At 39.6% G+C, this 27029-nt stretch overlaps 1 protein-coding gene across 2 annotated transcripts; it reads left to right on the forward strand.

The window, feature by feature from the left end:
* The first annotated feature begins 1328 nt into the window (after positions 1 to 1328).
* ZFP91 (ZFP91 zinc finger protein, atypical E3 ubiquitin ligase) lies at positions 1329 to 26007 on the forward strand. 2 transcript variants are annotated; one of them, XM_026683809.2, is made up of 11 exons: positions 1329 to 2491; positions 3708 to 3733; positions 9586 to 9801; positions 10165 to 10201; positions 12117 to 12203; positions 12838 to 12966; positions 15573 to 15623; positions 17451 to 17529; positions 19641 to 19755; positions 22268 to 22367; positions 22506 to 26007. In XM_026683809.2, exons 1-11 carry the CDS (start codon positions 2124 to 2126, stop codon positions 23014 to 23016), a joined length of 1719 nt encoding a protein of 572 aa, XP_026539594.1. In that variant the 5' UTR covers positions 1329 to 2123; the 3' UTR covers positions 23017 to 26007. The 2 variants fall into 2 exon arrangements, with proteins under 2 accessions (XP_026539594.1, XP_087806677.1); XM_087950551.1 differs by lacking the exon at positions 9586 to 9801 and having other exon boundaries at positions 1369 to 2491.
* Positions 26008 to 27029: the final 1022 nt, after the last annotated feature.

Here is a 27029-nt window from a genome sequence, read left to right on the forward strand (position 1 = left end):
TGAGGGGGGAGTTGAAAATCAACAAAACACAATTTGTTTCAAATAGCAGCAAAATTTCTGTGGGGATTGGAGAGGCTGAGCTGAGACAAGCTGAAACACATGTTAACAAATGGGATCATGACCCACTGGTAAAGATATATAAGCTTTAACATGCAAATAGCAACATCATCTTTCCTGCAATTGTAAATACTGTGCAGCTGAGTCAGAAATAAATCAGCTCAGCTGGTGAAATAAGGCAATGGCTTGAGATCACACAGGTGCAGTTACTTCTGTGAAAATGGTGAAAATTCTGGAGTATGTGACAGTCTTTTTACTCATTAAATGAGGACTTTTTAAAAAGTGTATCTGTTATTAAACAGTAAAGCAATTTACTCCTGCTTTCTATTCATTTTTACTTTACAATGCTTTAAAGCATTGTAAATTTTCTTTGCCTTTAAATGCAGAATGTATTGAACCAAAATAGATTCTTGCTTCATTATGCATTTTCATCAGATTTTGCCTCCAAATAAACATAAACAAAATGGAGAAAGGAGAGGTTATAACTGGATGGTACTGTATATGCTTCATATGCAAAAGATCTTAATGGTCACTTAGGGCCCAAAAAATCTTGGGGAGAACTGCTGCCTCAGAATAGGCAAACTTTTCCTAACATAGTGGCATCCAAATGTAGGCATGTTATTATATTCTGCCATTACGGCCCCTGGGTATGAAGAGAGCAATATTCCTACAATTTTTTGCATGAGTCAATATAATTTAAAAAAATAGAAAATAAATGTGAGCAATGTATTTTATTTTTTTTACATATACTACTGTATGTCTTCAACCACTAATTCCCTTGTACCCAAATAGCACTGACTCAAGGAAAGTAAGGTTTTTTAATGTTTTTATTAGCAAATCCGAGAGGACAACAACAGAAATCAGGTTAATGTCCTGTGTTGCATTATTTTATATGTCCCGGAAAAAAAGTAAAGCCGCAGCTACTATGTCATTGTTCCAATCTCTTCAAAATCTAAACGAACATTAAAGTACCACCAGATAAGTTAATATGTACTAAATCACTTTTTTTAACTTTTAAAAAAGGACAGTGGTTATATTTCAAAGCAATATAGTGAAAAACTATCAAACACTTCATTGTAACACTATGTTCCGTAATACTTGCTTCTCATATATCTTAAAATCACAAGTACTTTTGTGAACCAATCAGTCTCCTCAAAGAAAACAACAGAAACTGCGCGTTAAGGCTTCCAGTCGCGTTTTTTAAAAAACTATAACTCCCATAATGCTTTCTTAGACATGCGCTGACACGCGCAAGTCGAGAACGGAAATGCGTGCGTATTCCATAAGACCCGCCTCTCGCTATCGGACGCCATTTTGTCGCCGACTTTCACCCGCCGTACGACGGTGCTTTTTTTTTCTTAAAGGAGAAGCGACAATGTTTTTTTTTTTTTTAAATCCCCTGCAAGTATGAAACACCGAAAACTGCGGTCGATGTGAAACTGAGGAAACAAGTTTCTGGAAGGTACCTCCTCTCTATCCGCTTCACTCTTGAAAATAGAAGCTCGGGGATATCAGACCGCGGGGCGTGTTGTGAGGAGGAGGAAGAGGAGGGGGGAGTGCGACAGCAATAGGACGAGCGATACTTCTAGTTTTATTGAGGCCACTTTAGAGCAATAAATGTTCTGGAGTTGGAGATAAAGCGCGTGGGACATTTACAAACGCCTTTTCGGCAGGGCAACGGAGGGCATTTAATTTGGCGCGCGGGAGCTAACTGTTAAAACGGCTCAGTTATGCGAAGCGCGCGCCACGGCCAGAATTCCGACAGCGCCCGCGCGCGTCCCCGGTGAACCTCGCCCGCTGATTGGCCTGGAACGAACCAGCCCGGCTTGCTGCTGTTATTGGCTCGTTTTGGGAGAGAGGTGGGTGAGGTGTGTGTCTTTGCATTTCTCTCCCGATTGGATGACACGGAGAGGTCTTGCATCCTGCTTGAACTCCGAACTTGCACTTGATTGGCCAAAGTCACGCGAGGGGAGGGAGTCCCGTTATAGAGGCGGAGTGAACGGCGGGTGCTGCTGTCAGAACCGGGGGGTGAGCCGCTGTTGGGGCCTCCTCCGCTAGCTGCTCTAATGCCGGGGGCGCCCGAGCAGGCGGAGACCCAGGAAGAAGAACCACAGCAGCAAGAGAGAGAAGAGGAACGGAGTCCGCCTCCTAGCGGCCGCCGGCGTCCCCTTCCCCCTCCCACAGTCGCCGCCGAGCAGGGGGCGGAGTCTAGCGGCAGTCGGGTGCTCCGTGGAGGTCGGGAGCGCGGACGAGCTGCAGCCGCGGCAGCGGCCGCCTCCCGCCGAAGGAAAGCCGAATATCCGCGTCGGCGCCGAAGCAGTCTCGGCGCTCGGCAGAACCAAGAGCCGGAGGAGTTGCCGCCTGAAACTGGAGCGCCGCCCTCGGCCACTGCACCTTCTGGGGCGACCGGTCGAAAGGGAACGGCACGCAGCTCGTAAGTATCCAAGCCTTCTAGTGCTTTTGGAGAGGTAGAAAGTTTTTGCCTTTAGTTGGCCCCGGTCGCAGTCTCTGACTTTCGACTGCAGAAACTAGCAAAAGTAGAATTTAATACTGACTTTTCTCCGCTTATAAACTAGAGAGGCCGTTGCCTTCCACGTTTGTTGCAGGTTGGGTTGTTTAGAACAGGGGCCTCCAACCTTGGCAACTTTAAGACTTGTTGGACTTCAACTCCCAGAATTCCTCAGCCAGCTAGCTGAAAGTTTAAACTTGCCAAGGTTGGAGACCCCTGGTTTAGAAGGGTGTTGATTGGTGGGTACCTTTAACTGAATTCTTGCACCCTAACTAAAGCTGTAATAAATGTCTTGTTCTCTGAATCACTTTTCCCCCCATAAATATGTATTGTTCAGTACATCTAACATCAGTATTTTACCTTTTATCTACTGTAAGTTGTAGAAAAGTGTTGATGCCTCTTTGTGTAGCTCTAACCAATTTGCAGTAACCCTGCATACACCTTTATTTGAAATAATTTCCATGTATCTAGTAAAACTCCGAGTGAATAGTCCTAAATTTAGATTTTAGATTGGAAATAATCTAAGCTTTGGGTGGGGAATATTATTTTTTTATTAATTTATATAAAATAACAAAAGAAAATAGGAAAGATAGGGGAAGAAAAAGGGAAAAGAAGAGTGGGGGAAAAAGAAAGAAAAGGCATTGACTTCCAACTCCTTGGTGCAGTAGAATAAGATAGAATCAAACTTCAATTTTTTACTTTTACATAATAGTATAAACTAGCCATTTCTATAACAACAAACCTATCTAATCTGTAAAACCCAAAATTAAAATTTCAATTTTCCACCTCAAGTACAAAGTCCAGAATTGATTTCCAAGTAGAAACCAAAGTAATTGTGTTTTTTTCTTTAATCAAAACAATCTAGCCATCTGTTAACTTCAACTTTTGCAACCATTCATCCATTGTGGGTAGGGGGAATATTAGAAAAAAGATTTACATACCCATTATCGTATTTTAATTTTGTTGTATTATAATAAAGGTGAGCATCCTCGATTTGTGCAGGCCTGGCTTCTACGTGTATAAGGAAAAATGTATGAGTGAGATGACTAGAAAAATACACATTTAGGAACTTGTATAAGCATCTACATCTTAGTATTGGGCATTGTGCTAATTCACATCACATGTTTAATTTCTATTTCAGGTGCTTGGATAAAGCAACAGTGAAAGGTAAGATTTAAATTATCCAACAGAAGGATGGATAGTGATTGTTAAGATACATCATCAATGGTCAGAAACACTGAACTTGAGATAATTGGATGTCAGCACTTTTATCTTAGATTGGGGTGTCGAGACAAGCTTGTAATCCTGCCAATGTACTAATTTGCCATGCTTCTGACTGAATCCCTCTCTGAGCTTGAGGTGATCTGGAGAAGGAGGAGATTTTCATCATCCATTGCCATGGTCAAATAATTCCTTCATCAGTACCACTGACCTTTTGGGACAGTGGAATCTGTTTGAATGGTCTGTCTCGGGCAATTGCCAGCAGATGCTGGGGAGTTTCCTGACACTCTGGAAAACTGTTCCATTCCCTGCTTAATACATACATAACTGGAAATAGAAGTCACTCCAAGCTTGGACAGTGTTGCTCTGAACTTGGTTGCCACCATCCCTCTGGCAACTGATTTCAGTTAGCGGCTAAATATTCTGTGGCTCTTCGGGAAATGCAATGACATCTGGAGGAAATGCCAATGGAGGAAAACAAGAAGCTAATCTGATTGAGCCTGGGTATGTGCCCATGTTCAAGGCTGCATTGTTTCAGTAAGGAAGGCAAAACATGTTTATTTCTCCTCATTTCATCAATGGTCTGTCATTCAGAAGCCTTATTTAAAGTAATTCTTTTCTGGGAAGAGGCAAGATCTCACATCTGGCTGCTATGAATAAGGTCACTTTGCTAATAAATTGAATCTGAATCTTTTAATGAGTATTGCACTGTGTTATGAAGTTTGGGACTGTTTTTGGTCTGTGACATCCAAGGAAGTAGAATATTGTCTAGCTTTTCATCTATACCTACTTCTTGCCCCTTGCCCATCCTGACTCTTGTGAGCAACCTGAATCCAGAAAATTGTCAATGCTGTTTCTGAGATGATTCCTGTCAGTGTTGAGGTAGACTAACTGAAACCCTTCCAGTCTAATTTCAAGCTTGGACAAGGGACAAGCACGTCCTTGACCTTGGAATTTAGATGAGATTAGTGCACCTCTTCATTCTTTTGGATCTCCTGGTAATGTTTAATGCTGTCAACCATGGTGTTTTAGTGGAGTGCCTATGGAGTTTTGTGATTACAATCAGAAGTAGTTTTGTAGTGGTTCCCCTTTATTATAGGTAATTTGAATTGGAGAGGGGGTGAGAGGTTGGTCTGATGCCTCTGTTTTATGGTGTACCACAAGTATTGGTCCTCTTTCTCTCATATTTTGTAATATCTAAAAGTATACTGGGTTAGGTCATCTCAGTGGTTCAGGGTATGCTGATGACATCAGCACCATTACTATAAGGTAGTGGATCTCAAACCGTTTGGTCTTGGGACACCTTTACATCTTTAAAGATTATTGAGGATGCAGACATTTTTGGTTAAGTTTATATCAATATTAACCTCATGAGAAATTAAAATAATTTTTAAAATATTTACTTACTGGACTTCGTGGATCCTTAGGGCACCCAAACCCTACTTAAGAACCACTACTGGGGGGCAAATGTCATGGACACCTTGCCCAGTGCTAGGAGGCATAAAAATCTGGATAGGAAAGAACCTATTAAAGCTGAATCCTAGTAAAACAGAATTACTGTTTTTGCATTCTCTGCTCTGGATTCTCTGTTGGCTAATGTTGTCTCTAGATCAGGGGTGGGCAAACTACGGCCCGCGGGACACATCCGGCCCGTTGGTCATTTTAATACGGCCCGCCTCTGAAAAAAAAATATTCCCCTCTAAAAAAAAATTGGGGCCAGCCAAAAGAGACCCCACACCGTGCGCCAAAAATTGCACACACAACACGGAGCTGGGCAGCTGCTTCCCTGCTAGCGGGCCAAGGCCACCGCCCGGGAACGCCCACTGCTTTCCCAAGCCAGGGCTGGGCGGTGGCGTGTTGCCCTGCACCGCGTGGCCCCCGCCTGGCAGCGTGCTTCTCAGCTGGTCTCCTCCTCCTTGGCCATACAGAACAAACAGGCAGAGAAGGAGGAGATCAGCCGGCTGGTTGGGGGAAGCTTTCTGCGCCGAAAGAGGCAGCTACTAATCTCCGGCTTTGCTCCGCTTCTCCAATGGTCCGGCACCACCCTGTTCTTCTTGTGCTGCGAAAGAGGTGGCTAATGATCTCCGGCTCCGCTCTGCTTCTCCAACATCCGGCGCCACCCTGTTCTGTGTCAGGCCCAGCAAGTCCGAGCAGCCGGCGCACAGAACAGGGCAGCGCCGATGTTGGAGAAGCAGAGTGGAGCCGGAGATCATTAGCTGCCTCTTTGGCAGCACAAGAAGCCTCCCCCAACTGACCAGCTGCTCTCCTCCTTCTCTGTCTGTTTGTTTTGTATGGCCGAGGAGGAAGAGACCAGCCGGCTGGTTGGGGGGAAGCTTTCTGCGCCGAAAGAGGCAGCTACTAATCTCCGGCTTTGCTCCGCTTCTCCAATGGTCCGGCACCACCCTGTTCTTGTGCTGCAAAAGAGGCGGCTAATGATCTCCGGCTCCGCTCTGCTTCTCCAACATCCGGCGCCACCCTGTTCTGTGTCAGGCCCAGCAAGTCCGAGCAGCCGGCGCACAGAACAGGGCAGCGCCGGATGTTGGAGAAGCAGAGTGGAGCCGGAGATCATTAGCCGCCTCTTTCGCAGCACAAGAAGCCTCCCCCAACTGGCCAGGTGCTCTCCTCCTTCTCTGCCTCCTTCTCTGCCTCTCCCCTCTTGCTCCTCACAGTTGCCCTGAGCTGGTGCGGTTCTTTACTTGGGCAGCCAGACACCCGCAGCAGCGCCCGCAGCAGCAACAGGCAGTTCTGCCCGGGCTCTGCTCAGGTGTCCGGCTGGGGCTGTCAGGAGTTGCTACCGCCGGCGCAGCTCCGCGCGGCTCCAGTCCCGCGTTGCCTTGGGAAGGGAAAGGCAAAACCAGGAGCCGCTGAGCCTGAACCTCCGGTGCTGCTGCTGCTGTTGCAAAGCACCGCCGCGGCTCTTCCTTTTTGCCTTTCCCTTCCCGAGGCAACGTGGGACTGGGCCCGTGCCGGCAGTAGCAACTCCTGACTCAGGGGGCCTCCGAGGGGAGGGGAAGGAGGAGAAGAAGGGGGGGGGCGATTCCCAAAAAATCTTGTGCTGACCTGGCCCGTCTGTCAAATTTTAAAAGTGAATGCGGCCCCCCGAGCCAAAAAGTTTGCCCACCCCTGCTCTAGATGGACAGACATCAGCCTTGAAGGAGTAATTTGCAGTTTGGAGTTCCTCCTTAATTCATGACTTCTTCTCAAACAGCAGATATACTGTAGACTGACTAGAGAAGACTATCTGGGTTTGTATGGTGCACCAGTTGCACCCCTACCTGGTGATCAAGGACCCAGTTACAATGATTTCCTGACATATTATTGTAATTGCTATAGTGTATTTGCTCTTTGAAAACTACAACTGGTCCTTGCCAACACAGATAATATTTTGCAAGTCTTTCACTGATTACTAGTGATCTTCAAGGTATAATTTAAGATGCTGGTATTAATCTATAGACAGCCAACTTGTCTAGTGGTTAAGGCATGAGGCTAGAAATCAGAAGGTTGTGAGTTCTAATTATGCTTTAGGCATGAAATCAGCTGGGTGACCTTGGGCCAGTCCCCCTCTTTCAGCTCTAGAAAAGCAATGGCAAATGGGTGGGATTCTACCGGTTCTGTCCACCTCTGTAGAACTGGTTGCTCTGAAGAGCAGCAGACATAGAACCGGTTCTATGTCTGCTACTGTTTTGACCCGCCCACCCGGGCTCTTACCTGTCCTTTATTTCCTGCTTTTTCAAACTCAGCTGCTTTGTACAGCACTGCTGCAGTTGAAAAAGCAGGAAAAAAGGGCTTTTCCAACCACTGTGCACCCACACGCAGCACTACTCAGCTGTCCGGGCAGCTCAGCGGGTCGTAAATTGCACTCACGCAACTCGCACATGCGCACGTGACGCAGAGCATTAGAACTAGTAGTTATACCGGTCAGATCCCATCCCTGATGGCAAACTACTTCTGAAAAACCTTATGAAGAAAACTGCAGGGACTGTCCAGGTAGTCATCAGATATTGAAAAAAAAACCTGACTTGGGCTAAAAAATGGACTTACAAAGCCCTTCTGAGCTTGGCACTTGGGTATCTACAGAACTGCTTTTCCAACTCCAATGGCCCTACTGTCTTAACAGCAGCCTAATCTGGTTGTCATAAAATAATAATATGGGCACTTCTCACTTTACAGCTACCCATTTAGCAACTATTTGAAGTTACGATGGTGCTGAAAAAGATTTATTACCAGTACTCACACTTGTGACCACATCATCTCCATGGTCATCTCTTATCATCTCTTATCATCTGATTACAATTTAGGTTTTTCACAATCAATGGGGAAGTTGCAAGTTGCAGTCACGTGATATCCTTCTTAATGACTAATGTGATTTACTTAATTATCACAGCTGGAACAGTAATTTGAAATTAAATTCCTCTATAGTAGTTGATTTCAGGAAGACTTTAGTTTTATATACAAGTTGTCCTCACTTAATGACCATTTGTTTAGTGACTGTTCAAAATTATGATACTGAATAAAAGTAACTTAAAATTAGCACTCATAGTTACTATTGTAGTATCATTGCAGTCATGTGATCACAATTGAGTGTTTGGAAACCAGCTTCCACTTACAACTGTTGCAGTGTCCTGCAGTCATATGATTGCCATTTGTGACCTTCCCAGCCAATTTCCAACAAACAAAACCAGAAGGTCACAACTCATGGTTAACTTAATCCTTATGTCTTAACCGTAGCAAAAAAGGACATAAAATCAGATCCAGTCACTTAACCATAAGTTAAGGACTACTTATAAATACTTATTTGCTCTTGTTTATACTAGTAAGGAAGGGTAATCAGCAAATTGAAAGTCTTATTTTTCTGGAAAGCAAACATTCAGGAAACCAATATAGAAATTAAACATGTTTTATCCTGTAATCCCTTAATTCGGGATAGAGTTGGGGTGACTGGATGGACCTGAACGTTTATTGGTCAGATGCCCTTCCTGATGCCATGTGGAATTCGCAGCAGATATTTTTCTTTGCATTCTAGGAGAGAAACATCTGCTGCTACCTAGGATTGAACTTTCAACTTTGAGTGGGAGGCAAGCACCTTTACCACAAAGCCTACATGCAGCTCTTTTTATTTTAAAAAAATGTGAAAAAATCAGAAGCTTTTTGTGGAGGTTTTTTTATTGTCTCCAGTAGCTAAACCATGCTGCAGTAGTATTCAGAATCAATTTTTTATGGTTTGTTTTTTGTAATACTGTTGTGATGCATACCTTCATTAGGGTGAGTAAAAATTTAGAAGTAATTATGAGCTTGAATTTTATTAGATCAGATTCATGGATAAGGCAATTTAGTACAATTGACAAAGTTGTATTAGAATGCTATGTCCGGTCTTGGTTATATGTATGTAAGAAAAAGGTGTACAAAGTAGACTATTCATTTCATTTTTAAATTAATAACTCCTGTCTTTTTGATTAGATATAGTTAATTAAAGTACTCTGCCCATTTGTGACAATTACTCTGCGTCATTTTTTTCAGAATATTTAACAGTGAAACCTCTTTTGTTAATTATGATCTGGATAACATAGGCTAATAGGATCTGAAACTACTCTGGGACAAAGTCCTGAAGAGAGAGGAATAAAGCCTCCTTAAATGGAATTTTCCTTCTTTATCTGCAGAAACAGACAAATAAACTAATGGCTTTGCCTTTCTAAAAGGGATAAATACTTCTTTGATCTATTTCAGCTCTGTGATATTAAAAACTCAGAAATTTCCTTTCTTGATCCAAGTGCATTTTATATATATATATTATATCACAGATCCCAAAGAAGAGACAGAAGAGAAGGAAGTTTCCACTACCGTGGCAGCTGGTGCCTCAGTCACTACAATTAAACCCAGCCGGGGTTGGCGTAGTAACAGGGCAACTACGACTGTTCAGCAATATGATGCAGAGAATTCCCGAAGTTCCAGATCAAAGGCAGGGTCCCTGCAACTCATTTGCAAATCAGAACCAAATTCAGACCAGCTAGAATTTGGTATGATGGTTTTTGTTACTGGGAAATAAAACAATAGTATTTTCAGTGAGCCTGTAAAACTTATAATAAATATAAATAAAATCACAGATGTTCTATTGTCCCACAAAGAAGACTGTTAAAAAGATAATTTTGGTTAATCACATACAACAGAATATATACTCCCAAGACTTTAAAAGCAAAATTATTCATTGAGTAGTATATACATTATTTTACTATTGTATTTGTCTTGAACAAGAATTTCCTGTATTTCAATTTAGAGGCTTAACATTCATCATTTTAACACAGTAGCATATCAATAGATATTTGTAAATACTGATATATAGGTTGTTCAGATTTCTACATCTAAATATGTTTCTTTTGTAGAAGTTACTGAAGAGCATTCATCTCCAACTAGAATCAGGTAAGGAATTATACAGTGGCTGGAAGATTAGCTAGGATACAAAATATCCTGGTTCATAAACAGTAGTTTTTAAACTATTGTCCTTGAGTTGAACTTAACTCTTGGTGACTGATTGGGGGCAACCATGTGGTTTTCTGAACAATATTGTAGAAATGTCTTAGGATTGCTATCTTCAAAGATATTCTTTAACTTTTGAGTATAGCTTATGGTGTTTAGTTCTCTACCCAAGTAGTAACGAGACCTGATTACTGCTTTGTTTCCAATTCCGGACACTACCAGGTGCTAGGAGGAATAGAACTTCAGGGAAACTGTTTTAATCTTTTGAGGGAATTGTTCCTAAATGATTATTAAATACAAAAGTATATTTGCAATTTAGGGAGTGTTATCATTATGCAAGTGATATATATCATTTGTGGCAAAATTTCTATATGGAGGTTCTCAATCATCCAGGTCATGGTTGTCCCAAAGGTGTTTTTCCAAAAGGCAACTTCACTTTCTTGGTTTTTTTATTTGAAAACGTTTTGCTTCTCATCCAAGAAGCACTGAAAAAAGAACCTTTGGTATCATATGTGGCAATTTTTGCCATATATTGATGACATGCAAATTATCACAGATGTAAATTTCATGGAATGCTTCATCCAAAATACTTTACATTCAAGAACTTTCTGGAGGCTATCAAGATCATAATTTGGTCAGTTGCATTTGAGGAATGCTAAATGGGGTTCCATTAAATATAATATATAATATATATAAAATATAATATATAAGAAACATCTGTTAAAGTAGTGAATAGATTCATTATATGGGAAAGAACTTAGTTGTAACATATACAACCCAGGAATTTATCTTGTTAAGATGATTTAAAATACTAGTTTTATTTTTCTCTTGCCTGTGTCATCTTAACAAGAGGTATGCTGTAGGTTGTCTTGAATGACCAGGTAAACATTTCCTGATTTAGAAAAATGGTTGTTTTTAACTTCAGGATGTAAGTGTGTGTGTGTGTGTGTGTGTGTGTGTGTGTGTGTGTGTTTTGTAAACTTAGGTGACTACATATTTCCTCAATAAGGAATGAACATATAATTGAATGAATTCTCCTGCAGGACTATTGTAGAATCATTATAGTACAGTTTCACAGGAACTCTAGTGTCAGATTTTCTCTATCGTGAATGTGACTCTTGAAACTACAGAATTGTTGAACATATGTTTGGTATTTGAGAAAGCTTATTCTCTGGAGTCCTTGGTGCTTTTAATGCAGATCTTTCATTAACTGGCTGGGTAACATCTCCAGTGCTAGAAGAGAGAGGGTTTTGCAGCAGAGAGGACTCTATAGGATTCGACAGTTCAATCCTGAGCTATATATATTCTTTTGTATTGAAATCTTATTCCATTATATCTGGATCCTATGCCTGTTGGAAAAAATGTCCAGAAAGATTTAGGTCTGTGTTCTAGTGGCACTTACACTATAACTGACCATAGTCAGCTGATGTCTTGTAATTATATAAAATTTCTGAGCTGATGACAAGCTCAGTTGTGTTTTCTCTTCTGGACCTAAGTTATCCAATATTTTAGGAATACAAAAAAATATGTCCTTACAATCTAAAAAAATAGTTAGAAAGTAAGGTCTAAATGTTCTGCTATATTTAGTAACTCACGTTAAATTAATTGAACAGTTGCTAATATGATTCCTTAGTAAATGAATATGTTAACATATTCTTTCTAGCACATGTTCTGGAAGAGATTGGTTTACATTAATAGAGGACTAGAGATCCATACAGTATTGCCTCTTATCCAGTAAGTGTAACTGAAAAGATAGAGGTTATAAGAATAGACACCTAAGAGATCTTGACAGTTTTCTGTCCACAAATGTTTAGTTCATGCAAAAATTGTATTTTCCCTTTTCTTTCTCATTGTCAAGTGATGAAGAAGAAATGCTCATCAGTGAAGAAGAGGTTCCCTTCAAAGATGATCCCAGAGATGAAACTTACAAACCCCATTTAGACAGGTGCTCTATTTTATTTTTGGTGCAGAGAGCAGTTGTATAGTTACTTCAAAACAGGATGGGCAGCAAATAAATTATTGTCAGTCTAGCCTGTTGTAATAAACTATCTCACTGCTAGAACTCTTAAGTCTTCTGTTACAATTCTGCTACTATGGCCAAATAGACTGTTTTAAATAATTAAGACCAGGACTATGCATATTTAAAATTGCAGATATGACAAATACCAAAAAGAAATCCATGTTGAAGAACTATCTATAAACTTCAGTATGACATTTCACTAGAACAGGGGTGTCAAACTGGATTCCTTCAAGGCCTGGATCAGCATTGTAGTTCTCCACAGGCCGGCCCAGGGTGGGGGTGGGTGGGGCGGACACCTCCTGCAGCACCCTGCCAGCCAAAACAGGGCATGGGGGGAGGCCCCATTTTGGCCAGCAGGGTGATGCAGGAGGCCCACGCCTTGTTTTGGCTGCCAGAGGCACCACTGGTCAGTTTTTTGTAATTTCCAGGCCGCCCTCACAGGCCAGATTTAAGCACCAGATCTGGCCTGCTGGCCTTGAGTTTGACACCCCTGCACTAGAATATTCATCTAGAAAATATTTACGTTCTTGGGTATATAATATATAATGGTTATCTGCAGAGATGCTCCAAAGCAAAGAAAACAAACTGGGAAAGGAAAAGAAGAAAAAGAGAAACAGAAGGAGATTAAAGTGGAGGTGGAAGTTAAAGAAGAAAGTGAGTTTCGAGAAGATGAGGATCCGCCTAGGAAGTGAGTATCCAAGTGTTAGATGCTGTGAATTAGAGTGTAGCCAGTCCTCTAACTCTCAGTAATACCAAGACTTTGTAAGAAACTAAATTTAGGGATGGTTCTTGCTCAGCAAAATACCCTTCAGTTCTGAGATTGGTTAGGGAGTCAAGCTGTTCTGCATTGTAGAGAATGAATCTCCAGTGTGTAGGGAGTGATATACCTCGTTGCTTGAGAATTAAATACATTAGAACAGGTTTTGTTCACATTAAATAGATGGTACATATAGTATTTATGGAAATAAAATGAATTGTGTAGAAACTAGTTTCCTATCCTTGTGTTTTCTTTGGTGGTGGATTTTGTATATCTTTATTGCATAACTTAAAATTTCAGTTACATATTTCAGGGAACTTCCGGTTTGAGCTTCTTTGGCGATAGACCGAAACTGCGACTGCGCGGTTTCGATCCGTGCTCGCCACTGGAGCACCCCGAGCCAGCTGGTTTTGGGGCTAAGCCACCCCGTAGAGGTGGTGAAGAGGGGGGAGACTGCCTGCAGGGTTGAGGAGAACCGCATCTCTCCTCCTCAGCTGGCCATTACTCCCTTTCCCAAAGGCGGTTGTAGCAGTGGTCAGAAATGGCCACCCCAAAGAAGAACTCAACCGGAAAAGAATGTGCAGGAGGAAGATAAGAAGAGAAAGTTTTGGTTGACCGGGTCAAACAGCAAAAGCAACAAATAAGGTACCCTGGAATTTAAACTATAAAAAAAAATAACACTGTTCCCAAAGAAGATTTTCAAGCAGCGAAGGAAAGAGAAAAGGGAAAGGATTTGGGTTTTTTTTTTCTCCTCTTCCTTTCCCTATACTGACAGCTAAGAGACTTAAGCAAGAAATTGGAAAAAAAAATCCACTTTGACATCAATAGGCATTTAAGCTGAAAATAAAATGTCAAAGGGATAATAAAGATTTCTGGATACTTAAAAGCTTTTGAAAGCAGGAAAGGAAAGAAAAAGAATAAAAGGGCAGGATCTGGAAGGGAGGAGACTGCCTGGAATTAAAAAGAACTTACAGTAAAATCTCAACAAGACTTCTAAAAGATACATTTTAACTGAAACATGGCAACAAAATAGTAAAACCCCAGGAAGAGAAAGTGAAAAAAGAAGTAAGAAGAAACAGCTCGGGAGTATTTGGATTACTTGGTGGCTTCTGGATTTTTGGTTACTGCATTTGAATGACTAAAATCAATTGGGTGGTTGTTTAAAAGTGTTTAAAATGGCACCACTTTTAGAAGAACTGAAAATGGAACTTAAAAAGTACAAAGAAGATGCACAAGAAGGGAGAGGGTTTTTTTTGGCTTCAATTCTGAGAAATGGAGATTTGGAACTATGAAACAACAAGAAACGCCTGCAGAACAAGAAGATTGGGACAAAGAAGAAGCCATCTTTAATGAACAAGTAATTTTATGTGGGGGAAAAAAAGGAAAGGGGGGAAAGAGAATGAAAAGTTTAAGATTTAGAAAAACAACCCCAAAAAAGAATAGTTTGAAAAATAAGTATAAAATTAGAAAGCAACAGAAGAGGGAAATGCAGAAGAGAGAATTAGAAGTAGAGAGACAAGGGGGTAAAAAGAGGAGGGAGAAGAAAAGAGGGAAGAAAGAAAGGAAAAGAAGTTATAAAGGACAGAAACAAGATATAGAGAAACAGGGCCTATTTAGAGATAATGGGTGAAAATGTAATTGAAAAAGGGATTCTGCAAAGGTACATAAGATAGTATTGTTATATTAGAAATAGAAATAATTTCAGAAAATATGAAACAATGTATGATTAAAATGATGGATAAAATAGTTATCGTAATTTAGTGGAATGTTTGTTAATAAATAAATGTAATAAAATGAGTATTTAATGATTTATAAAACATAAGTGAAGAGAAATAGGGGAAAAATTAATTATGGAAAGATTATACGTGTCCCCAAGGAAGTATGATATTTAATTGAAAAGAAATGTTAAGACTTTAATGAATATTAATGATAGAACTGAATTGGAATGGAATGAGGTTTTTAATTACATATATTTATAATCCTTTTTTTTTAAAGAATATAGTGTGTATTTTAAGAATGTACCAAGCAGAATTTGATTGGAAGTTATGTATTATGTATTATATTGAATGTTATAACCTTAAGGTATACATTGAAGTTTAAATAAGAGTTGAATGGATAAAATTAAAAGATATAAAGGTGTCATACTCCAATTAGTAACTACAGGAGAAAATTTGTTTAATGAGAAAAGATAATATGAAATTGAAACAGGACAGACAAAAGTATAAATATAATGATTTGAATTGAGATGAGATAATCAAAATAAACTTGAGAAAATTAAAAGAGGGGAAAAACTATATAGAAAATGCAAAATAGTAATAAGATATGGAATAGAACACAAAAATGAGCATGAAATTGAGTTTGTGTCTGTATAAGGAAGTGTCACCTGGGACCATGCTATTTTCAAAATAGATGTTTTACTTGTATTATGTTTTTTTGTGTGTGTGTGAAAACCCAAATAAAACTTTAAAAACAAACATTCAGTTACATATTTCAGGTATGCCTTCATTTTCATGTTTCACTTTGTCTTGATGTTTCAGGAGAGGGAGGCGGAGAAAAGATGACAAAAGCCCACGACTTCCTAAAAGAAGGTAAGTTGTTTTTGTATTGCTTAAAAAGATAATCGTAGGTAAAAAACAATGCTGGCCTGGATGAAAGATTTTGGACATAGCATAAATTTGGATGATTAGCAAACCTTATGGGATAGAAATAAAAAGATAACCTTGGCGGCACCGTATAAAGAAAACTTATATAAAATGTTTTTATCAGTGGCACATTGCACCATCAAAATTGGCAAAAATGTACCCGAAACTATCCCCCAAATGTTGGAAATGCAATGAAGAAATTGGAACATATCACTTATGGTGGAATTGTAAGAAAGCTCAAACATATTGGCAGAAAATTCAGAAATGGATAGAAGAGATGTGCAAAATTAAAATAGAATTCAGACCCAAAATTTTTCTATTGGGAATTAATGTGGGACAATACAATAAGAATGTAATATACTTAATAATCCATGTCACCACAGCTGCAAGGTTAGCTTATGCCCAAAGATGGAAAGGTAATGAAACGCCAGATGAGATGGAAATAATTAGGAAAATTTGGATGTGCGCCGAAATGGATAAATTAACTCAAGAATTAAAAAATAAGACCAAATCTGATTACTATAAAATTTGGGAGAAGTTTTACCACTGGTTGAAAAAAGGAATTATTTACTGATGTAAGACAATTAGGTGTGTCAGGATGTATGCACCATGTTCATTGTTGTATTTAAATGTCTTTCTTTTTTGTATATTTAATAAAATTTATATATATTTTTTAAAAAGATAATTAGTACAAACCCATTTACTAATTAATGAATATTTAATAATATATTCATCTCTTTATTTTTTCTTAGTTTTGTGTGAAAGTAATGAAAGAAACTTGAGATAGGAAATAGATGTTAGCTGTCTAATTCATCAGCTATTTGCAAAAAAGCCATACCTAAGGAGGTACCTTCCTAAACTGCACTGCAATCTTACATCTACTGATCTTTCAATGTTATGAATATAGTATACTTTCAGGAATTATTAAATTCATTCCTCCTATATATTTGTTAGACATGGTCATCTAAGGAAAAAAAAGAAACTATACAATTTATCACACCTGTAGCTAAATTCATTGCATCAAAACTGTATTGAATAAGTCACAAAAATATAGCAAATTCCATAAAGTTGATAGCAAGCCAGAAAATTTTAAAGGGATAACATTTCTAGAAGTTTTGATTTTCACAACTTCTTGTTCCCAAGAACTATATTAAGCTCTGTTTGACAACTTAATATTCTAAAGAAAGGCTTGAGAAATTTGTGGAACAAAATATAAGCAGAATACAATATTTCTTATAGTGGATTTTAAAGATTGCACTTAATTTAAATTACTTGTATTTAACATTTATGCTAATGATGAAATTAAATCATTTAATATGGTTTTTAACACTACTGAGCTCTTATTATCCAGCATGTACATTAGAAAAGATACTGTGTTACAGGTAGTCCTTGCATAATGGCCACTTAGTGACAGTTCAATGTTATGATGGAGCCTCTAAAAGCGGCTTATGACTCGATTCTGGAGTTACGACAGCTGCACATTCTCTTGTCACATGACCACATTTTAGGCATATGGCAACTGGCCCACCTTTATGGCAGGTTGCAATGTGACTGTGATTTATGACTTTTTTGCTGGTTTCTATTTAACGACTGCCACAAAAAAAGTAATAAAATCAGGTCTGATTATGTGGGTGCCTCGATTTACAACTATCATTCCTTATGATGAAAATTCCAGACTTCTTTATGGTCTCAAATTGAGAGAAACCTGTTTATTTATAATATTTGTCAAAGTTGTGCTGTTTCCACTTTGTTGTTCACTAATGTGTATTTTAGGAAGAAGCCTCCAATACAATATGTACGTTGTGAAATGGAAGGATGTGGCACAGTTCTTGCACACCCTCGCTACCTACAGGTAAGAATGTTTACAAGCAAGGGAAGGAAAAAGAGATGCCCTTCTTTGTTCTCTATTAATTTCTTCTTTTCTTCTCTTCTGTGGACTAGCCTAAAAAACATTGCAACAATTCTCTGATGCTCCAAATCCCAAATGCTTGTTTCATGCCATGGCATAACTTAACTTTTCAACCCTGTTCATGATTCTTTCTCCTGAAATGCTGAATTGTAATTTATTTATTCTGACTACAGCTCAAGGTTGACTTAGCCTTCTATCCTTCCAAGATCAGTAACACGAGGACCCAGATTGTTGGGGTCAATATGCTGACTGTGTAAACCCCCAGAGAGTGCTGTAGAGCACTATGGGGCAGTATATAAATCTTATAAGTGCTTTTGCTGCTTTTTCATAACCTTTTGCCTCTTTTTTTCCCCTCCGCTATTACATTTTATTAATTTTATTATCAATTCCCACATTACACTATGCAGGATTTCTTGCTCTTCTCCTGTTTTGACATTAGTCTTACCCAAACCCTCCTTATTCACCTTATTCATTATGAACTATGATATTTTTTCTTCATCTGTTTTTCTTTAGCATTTGAACATCCCATTGTTTTTCTTGTGCTTAAATATATATATTTATTACTTCATGTATCTTCCTCTGAGTTCTAGACTATTGGAAGGTACTTTTTATTCTCATAATTTCAATATTCTCACATCTAAATCTTATTGCAGAATCTAGACTCAAAAAATTTCACAGGGATAAGAAAGTGAAACATCTTTTACATCACTGGTAATATGGCCTTCATTGTTAGATTTTTAAAAAATCAAATTTTATTTTGCTATTTTAAGTGCGGTTGAATACTCTTTCCAAATCGGTTTCCTTCATGTCTTACATTTCTGTGATTTTACTTTATTGAATTTCCTTCATTTATGTTTAAGGAATTGAATTTTTAATATTCTTCCTGTAAACTTTGTTTCCTTAGTAGCTTTACTCATTTTCTGCATCCATTGAAAACTTTCCCACTCATCCAACTAATAAACAGAGCCTTGGATTTATTGACTCCTCTCTTTTCTCCCCACCTCCCCACCTCTTGTTGCTTCTCACTTTACAGCATTCCAAAAAAACAGCCTTCCATTCTTTTCTTTCAGCATAATTCCTTTTTATGTCACAATAATCTTTTACCTTGACTATTGCAATCTTTCTGGTCTTTTATCACACCTTCATTCACTCACACACATCCCACACAGCACTGAGTCAGTTTGGTTTAATGGTGAAGGTGCTGATTAGAGTCAAACAAATATCTATATTTTTAAAAGTGAGATAATTACAAATACCAAGACCTGCGAATAGAAGTAGAATGCCTATAGCAAAAGACAGCTAGTGCCAATCGTAATAGGTGCTTTGGGTGTAATCCCAAAATGTCCAAAGCACCATTTGAACCTGATTGCCATTGACAAAAATCACCACCAGTCAATTGCAAAAGGTAGTTTTACTTATAATAAACAGTTTACATCTAGTGATGATACATTTAAAATTCTTAAACAACGTCTGCCTGTCTCAAGCCTTGTTTAAATATCTGGCTGACTGTGACCAAGCATAATGAAATTCTCATTATTTTGAACAACTTCAATTCTTACATCCCAATATTAGGGTAGATATTAGGTACAGATGATATCTGAACCTTAAAGCTTCAGTTCTCTATATTTCTTGGTCACTTTCCAAATTCTCTGTGATGTGTTTCTATTAAAAGAGCCAGTTTGGTGTTGTGATTAAGGCATCAGCCTAGAAAGCTTGAGACTAAATTCTAGTTCTGCTTTAGGTATGAAGGCAAGTGAGTGATCTTGAACCAGTCATACTCTCTCACCCTTAGGAAACAGGCAATGGCAAGAAAACTTGGCCAGGAAATTGCCAGGAATCAACATTAACTCAAAGAGACCAAAAAAGAGAGAATTTTTTTCTATTCTATAAAATCTGTACACATAACATTTCCAGCATATGTTCTTTTAAGTTCTTCATGTTTTAATCTGTATATTTATATTGAAATATAAGTTGGCTATTAGAATATTAAATGTGTTTACCACTTTTTTTGTATAAGATTGCAGGTAATAAAAATAGAGTTTTCTTGTTTTCAGCATCATATCAAATATCAACATATGCTAAAAAAGAAATATGTATGTCCTCATCCCTCTTGTGGAAGACTTTTCCGGCTCCAGAAACAATTGTTGCGGCATGCCAAACATCACACAGGTAATATAGGTTGCAAAGAAAATCCCCACACTGTCTCTTTAAGGAGAAAAGTAAATTTCTTCTTGAATAGCCAAGTCTTTAATTTATATATAGAAGGCAACGTTGATGCAGATTGCTTCATGACAGATACACAGATGTTCTGTGGCTATATCTAAAATGAGAATGACTCAAAATGAAGGATACAGTTAGGATATTACTGCTTCCAGTCTTTTAATATTTCCTTTCCTCATTTCTTTTACCTGTAATATAGATAAGAATAAGTTACACTGATTCTGATATTCATAATATAAGAGATATTATGCAATGAATTACTATGATTTGCAATTAATATAAATAAGAACAATACCATATATGAAATCAGGTAATTGGAGTAAACTGCTTATTTGTCAGAAGTCACTTTTGACGAATGAACAAAATCAAGTTTTGACAAGGTTGGAACATACTGTCTACCTTCCTTATTTTTTAATCTCCCTATTTCAAAATCTGAAGTTCTATGAAGAGTTTGCAAGAATATGAGCAGAAAGGAACATATTTCCATTAAGATATGTACAGCTGCTTTTACCAAACTGGGTGATCTCTTGGTGTAAGCTTCAACTCCCATAATTCCATTGGTATATGTAAAGCAATGGTCCCAATATCATTAACCAACAAGCGTTATGATCTTTTCGGCGGTGACTTAATTCCCCCCCCCTTGCAACCTCGGGTGGGCGGGCGGCAACGGCTTGGATGTTGACCTCGGCGTTGGTGGGGTACTTCGTATCGGGAGACCTTCCGCCACCGTTGCTTTCCCTTCTCCCGTGCTGCCATGGCGTTTAGAGCAACACCGCGGTGTTTGGCGCAGCCACGTGTGGCCAGCCAGGGCTCCTCCCTGCAGCCGGAGCCCGGCGGAGACACTCGAGTTCAGGCGCTCCTGTCGCCGCCTTCCCTTCGCATTCGAAGGCAAAGCCAATTCTTTTAAAAGCGACGCCCTACTACTGGTACGACAAAGCCTCCCCTGCCCGAGAGGGCAGCCAAACTCCACGTGGGGAGGTGAATCTCCCGGGGCCGCAGCGCAGGATCGGCCCACCCCGGGAGAAGTACCCAGCCACCATCTCTGCCTGGCGCCGGGCAGAGTGCGAAGAGCTTCGCCTGGGGCACCCAGTGCAGCTGATAGGCGGGCCCTCCTGCCCGGCAATGGAGCTCTCACCAGGCAGCGAGCACCTCCCCGCTGGGCCCTCCGCTCATCCCGCCAGGGCTGCGCCAGAGCCGTGCGGGCTGGGCAGAGCCAGGAAAGCGAGCCGCGGGTGCACGCCCGCCTACCAAGCGAAAGAGCCGGGCCAACCCGAGCTTGGCTTCCTTCCCAAGTCCCTCCAGCCCGAACCCGGAGAGGCCGCCCAAGGCAGTGATAGCACCCACCCATCCATGGACAGGGAGGCAAGGTGACGGCCTGTGCCGCGTCCTCCGAGCTGAGCCCCGCTGAGTCAGCGCCGCTGCCCGTGCCGCTGCTGGTGCATTTGGAGATACGTGGGGACGGAGACGGGCTGGGTGAGGGGTGAAAAGGACGGGTGGCTTCGGGCTCTCTCCGCCGGCCAGGGAAGCAGGGAGGAGCCCTGGCTGGCCGCGTGTGGCTGCACCAAATGCGCGGTGTTGCTCTAAACGCCGCGGCAGCACAGGAGAAGGGAAAGCAACAGTGGTGGAAGATCTCCCGATACGAAGTGCCCCACCAATGCCGAGGTCAACATCCAAGCCGTCGCCACCCGCCCACCTGAGGATGCAAGGGGGGGAATTAAGTCACCCCCAAAAAGACGACCTAGCCGTTTTTTCGGGGGTCAAAAAAAAATAAGGCCCGGCCTTATTTTGTGAGAAACACAGTAGAATCATGGGCTAAAGGGAGGGAGGAGTAAAGAGGCATGTCAATGTGGAGTTGCTCCATGGGAGGAAGTATTATAGACCAGACCAGTGAAGCCTTATCTTCTGGTTCCCAAGGGAAAACAGCCAGTCTGGCAAGATTCTTGTAATATAGATGACCTACAATACAGAGCAATAAAGGAGACTATTTGAAGCTCAAAGTAGAAATGAGAGGTCCTTGGTGCTCTCTGAGCTTCATTATTTTCTTGCAGATGTTTCATTACCCAGACTAGGTAGCAACCAAGCTCAGAGAAGGATGGCTCACTACAATAAAGGAGCTGTGTTGGCCTAATCACAAAGTTGGTTGCTTCCTTGTGCCTGACACAGAATGAATAATATGTATGACCTTTCAAATACAATGAAAAAGATTTTAATTTATTTCCTCTTCCTTGGAGAAAGAAGAAAAACTAGAATATATAAACCCCAGAATAAGAATGGGACTGTTTCCATAAGATTCTATATGAGAAATACTTCTTCGTCAGTATTAGAAAATCATATTTATCCTTTTAATGTTTTAAAATATTATTGTTAATACTGTGATTAGGAACATGGCAGATTCTTTTTGAATAGGTATGAATCTGGATTAGATTCAGGTTTTGATGTAAAATACTATGCCGCTTTACAGATCAAAGGGATTACATTTGTGAATACTGTGCCCGTGCTTTCAAAAGTTCCCACAATCTGGCAGTTCACCGAATGATCCACACAGGCGAGAAGCCATTACAGTGAGTAGTGTCCTTGATCTTGCCTATTTTTTTGTGAAGGATTAGACCAGCTGCATCGATACTTTCTTTTCCTTTGTATTTCTCAAATATTATTCTGACGAATAATGAATTGTCTTCCGCTCCCTCCTTTTCCTGTAGATGTGAGATCTGCGGATTCACCTGCCGGCAGAAGGCCTCATTAAACTGGCACATGAAAAAACATGATGCAGATACCTTTTACCAGTTTTCATGCAATATATGTGGAAAGAAGTTTGAGAAAAAAGACAGCGTTGTAGCACATAAAGCCAAGAGTCACCCAGAAGTGCTTATTGCTGAAGCACTGGCTGCCAACGCAGGGGCTCTCATTACCAGCACTGACATCTTGGGTTCTGATCCAGAGTCTATTGTCCAACCCACGGATGGCCAGGGCCTTCCCCTTCTTCCAGATCCCATTGGAAACACCACTCCTGGAGAGTGCCTATTGCTGGACTCTGATGGGATGCCTAAGGCCTACTGCAGTGGGGGTGATCGGGTCAACCTGATGGCCGATGGAAAAATATTCGTTGGCACCACTAGTAGTGAGAATACAGAAGGGCTTGTTATCAATACAGAGATTCTTGGAGCTACCACTGAAGTTCTAATTGAGGATTCTGATTCTGGAGGACCGTAGTGGGAGAGGAGCACATGTGTATCGGGACAACTTGAACTTGTATTTAAAAGAATAAATCCGGAGAAGCAACTTATTCAACATAGAGAAACTAAACATAAAATAAATTACTAGTCAGATAACTAAAGGACCTGTCGTCCCGTTCCCCCCCACCCCAGCTCACCCTTTTCTTGCAGAGTGGATCACTACACTACATTTTTTTCACTGTTTCCTTCTTGGAGAAGAATGTTGCCTTTACACAGAGATTGACAAAGCAAAAGAATTCTTGCAATGCTGGGAAGAGAAGTAGCTAAGCCTATCCCTCTCCCGGCCCTCCTAAAGTAAGCAAACTTCCAACTTCTTGACCATATTGCAAGATTGAAAATGCTTGTACTCTGGACCAATATTTCATTCTTGAAACTGTATTCTTTTCCTCCAGTTGTATCAACCTGTTCTATGCATTACTAAATTCTGACCCTTGCAAGCTCTTCTTTTTCATTTTAGGGCTTGGGGATATAGCTTGGCACTTTAGAACCCCTCCTTAGGATGAGCTGTAAAACAGCATATTTTCCCCATATTTTGTATCTTCCCATCCATAAGAAAAGAGAAGGGATCTTGAAATGTTGGTGCTTGCTTTCTGAAAGAGGAGTGCCATCTTTCCATATAATTGCTCTGTGGGAGAATCAGCTTATAAATAGGCTTATAAAAGAAAACTTGCACTTTGTACATGTCTTTTTTTTTTAAGGTTGTGATGAATTCCTTATTTATTTGCCTTCTTAAAGGGGTCTATTTTAGTTGCTGTCTAGAGAATGTTTTTGTTTCAAAACTGAACATCCTGTGTAAGGGATATAAAACAACAGGCTTCTTCAGCAATCCATGTTTAGGAATTCTTATTAAGTCTGAGTGAAGGAAATACTTTGGGAGCAGGATAGGTCTTTAGCACCCTCTCTAGTGAACTGTGAGCTCCTGTTTGCTTCAGCATTTATTGTTTAAGGATGTAATGGCTGTTCAAAAAAAGTCGTGTCATGCATTCCCTCACTAACCACCCTACTATTTGCTTACTTACACTGTGGTGCTTTTCTCTCTTGATGTGGATGGGCTAATGCCATTAACAGGAAGCTATGTTTTGAAGAAGTTATATTAACTGCTTTAAAAAGCCTTGACTGCTAACATGCTCTGCCTCGTGAGACTTTGATATAACTTCAAATGTCATTTAGGGACATTATTTGATTTAGAGTGGTAGCAGCATCAGCTTTATTCAGCATAAAATCCACTATTCTCAAATATATGCAATTGTTTCTGTAGAATTCGACTATCACCAGACAGGTCTAGATTTGGAGGGAGATAGAGTTTTAAAAACATGGAAATACCTTAAAAGATATATCACATGATTTACATAAACGCTTCACTGTTACCTGAGAAGTTATGATGGTACAATATCCTGGTAGTACTTTTCTGTTAATGATCTAACATGTGATCAAGAAGTAAAATGAATTTGCAATTTAGACTTTATTTTGGAGCTGTATCCTGTATAATTCTAATCCCTTCTGTATAGTGCTGGTTGGCAACTGCGATTATTCCCAGCAGATCTTTTTACAATGCTAATTATCTGAAAGGAAGACTTGTTTGTTTGTTACGTTGAAGCCAAGAATCAACAGGATCTAAACTGAAGCAGTTACTGCAGTTCATTACATATTTTCTGTGATTCCTGCCTGGCTAGATGCTTGGCAGCCATTCAGATATATAATGTGTAGGTGGCATTGCATGCAGCTCAGGACTGCATGTTCCACAAGACTGTTACTGCTACAAATTGTGTGATTAGCATTGGTGCGAGAAAAGTATTTGGAGCTGAAACCATGTGCATACTACTGAGGAAACTGACTTCTGTCTTGCTTACAGTATGCAGTATTTTGCTAGGGTAATGAACAAATTACAATATGAGCCCTGTTTGGCAAATTACTTGAAGTATTTATTCTGTTTGGCTATCGGTCTCTTGTCTGTTTCTAGCCCGTTTCATTGGGTGCAAGTGTGATTTTATTAAAATAACAATCTTATATTCAGCCAGGATAACCATCTGCACTCTAGATGAAAACTTCTGATTTAGATTTGTGGTGACTGTTTATCAACCAATAATAATTCCTTTAATTTTGTTCCCATCACAAGCATGTGGTTTTGATTCAATCAATTACAGCTGCAGCAAATTATTTCTATTTTCTTCTAATAACACCCCCCCCCCTTCTTCTTTTCCTTCACTGGAAGAAGCATGGTGCTGGGAATTGAACTTGTATAATTTTTCCCTCTACCAGATGGATAGTTTACAGTAACTAGTTTAACATTGTTCCACTCCATATACAGTTGCCTAGCTCACTCTGGTTCTCTAAGAGTTGGACCCCCTTCCTGTTAATATTAAAGGATAGTGCATATCACTTTTTGTCAGAAGTTGACAAAAGAGCTTTTTTTTTTTGGTCACATAAATAATAATTCTCTTTTAGGCCTTTATTTTACTACAACCAATATAACTGGTGAGAACACGAGTGTTAGGTGTTCTTCAAGGACTAGTCTTCTATTGTGTGAAAAGTACTCCATCTACTTCAAATAGTTTCTGAAAAATGGCACAATGCTGAAGTCTTTGCAGCTTGAGATAATTGTCAGATCTCTGGTAATATGGTAGCGAAGACCAGGGAGAACTGCACTAGCATTGTGAATCCTACCAGAGAGAGGACAGGATTTGCAATTTTTAGCAGAACTACCTGAAGTAGTAGCCACTGAGTGGCAACAGACCTGTGTTGCATTGTGGCACACCCCTATTTTTTAGTGTTAAATAACAGACGGTTGAGTTAACAAGTCTTTGATTCCTTAAGTGATAGTGGAGCTTTAGATGAGGTGCCAGGATGGAGAGGCAGTGATCCATGTTCATAGACATTTGTGTATACAGAAGTAAATAAAACAATTAAAAGGGATGCTTTTTTTCATGTCATGTCTTTAAATTCAGGAAGCCATAACCAAAATAAATACTTAAAGGGAAAAGCAGTCTGTGTCATGTTACATGCCAGTTACATGGAAAATATTCACAAATGAAGTAGCTTCCCACACACAGCTGTAGGTCTTTCTTCAATGCCCTGCTCTGAAGATTGCCTATGAAGGAAGCAACAAATGAGATGTGACTTAATGGAGCACCGTAATCAACTATCACTGTCACAAAGGAATGCATTTTTATAAAATGTGTCTGACTAGTTGAATGGTTAACTACATAATGCCTGTGAAATTACCTCTTTAATACATTGTGAAACTATCCCAAAAAGCGTGCATTACTTGTGGAAGTATGAAAAGTGGCTGTGTTTGTAAGTTAAAATGCTACTGCGTTCTTTGAGCAAAAAAGCTTCAAAATCTTTGGAAATAATGTTTTGCTTCAAATACAGAGTTGTAGAAAAATTGAACTACAGAATTTATTAATAAGAGAATTGTTTATGATTCAGTATGTTATTTTAAAGATCACAGTTTGAAGAGAAATAATCATGGCTGAATAATTCTTTTGGAGCTTTTAGGAAAAAGGGATGTTCCTTTTCTGACAAACAAAATTTATACATGCCCTGTATACTCTGTTCAGAAGAAAGGAAGTTGCCATTTTCTTCTGAGATTCCTGAATATTTTGGATAATACATTTCTTCCCCCTTTTGCCCAGTGTGGGAGATTATGTACATCAGCTTCAGGTATGACATTTCTAAGGAATGGAATGTATTTGATCATGCATTGGCTATGTCAGTGACATTGGTTCTGTAACATTTGAATTTGGACTATCTAGATCTGTAGAAAATATAATTCTAAAATATCCTTCAAGGAGTTATAGAACATAAAGTTCATTACAAAGGCAACAGTACTGTACTCAGTATTTCTAATATTATTAGAAAAAGAAAACCAAATTGGAAACATCTTCCCAACTTAAATTTTTTGAAAGTATTCTGAAGGATTGTATAGGATTCTGTCACCCTGAGTCACTTGTTGAGATGGATAATTATCAAATTGATTAAATACATTTC

This window comes from Notechis scutatus, chromosome 1, assembly GCF_049901735.1.
Source record: "Notechis scutatus isolate UNSWTSFEM ecotype Mainland chromosome 1, rNotScu1.2, whole genome shotgun sequence".
Classification (NCBI taxonomy): domain Eukaryota; kingdom Metazoa; phylum Chordata; class Lepidosauria; order Squamata; family Elapidae; genus Notechis; species Notechis scutatus.

Coding starts and splice junctions, on each gene's coding strand:
- ZFP91 (XM_026683809.2), top strand. CDS start 2,124: ATGCCGGGGGCGCCCGAGCAGGCGGAGACCCAGGAAGAAGAACCACAG. Junction 10,202..12,116: donor TCATCTCCAACTAGAATCAG/GTAAGGAATTAT, acceptor CTCATTGTCAAG/TGATGAAGAAGAAATGCTCA. Junction 22,368..22,505: donor ACAGGCGAGAAGCCATTACA/GTGAGTAGTGTC, acceptor CTTTTCCTGTAG/ATGTGAGATCTGCGGATTCA.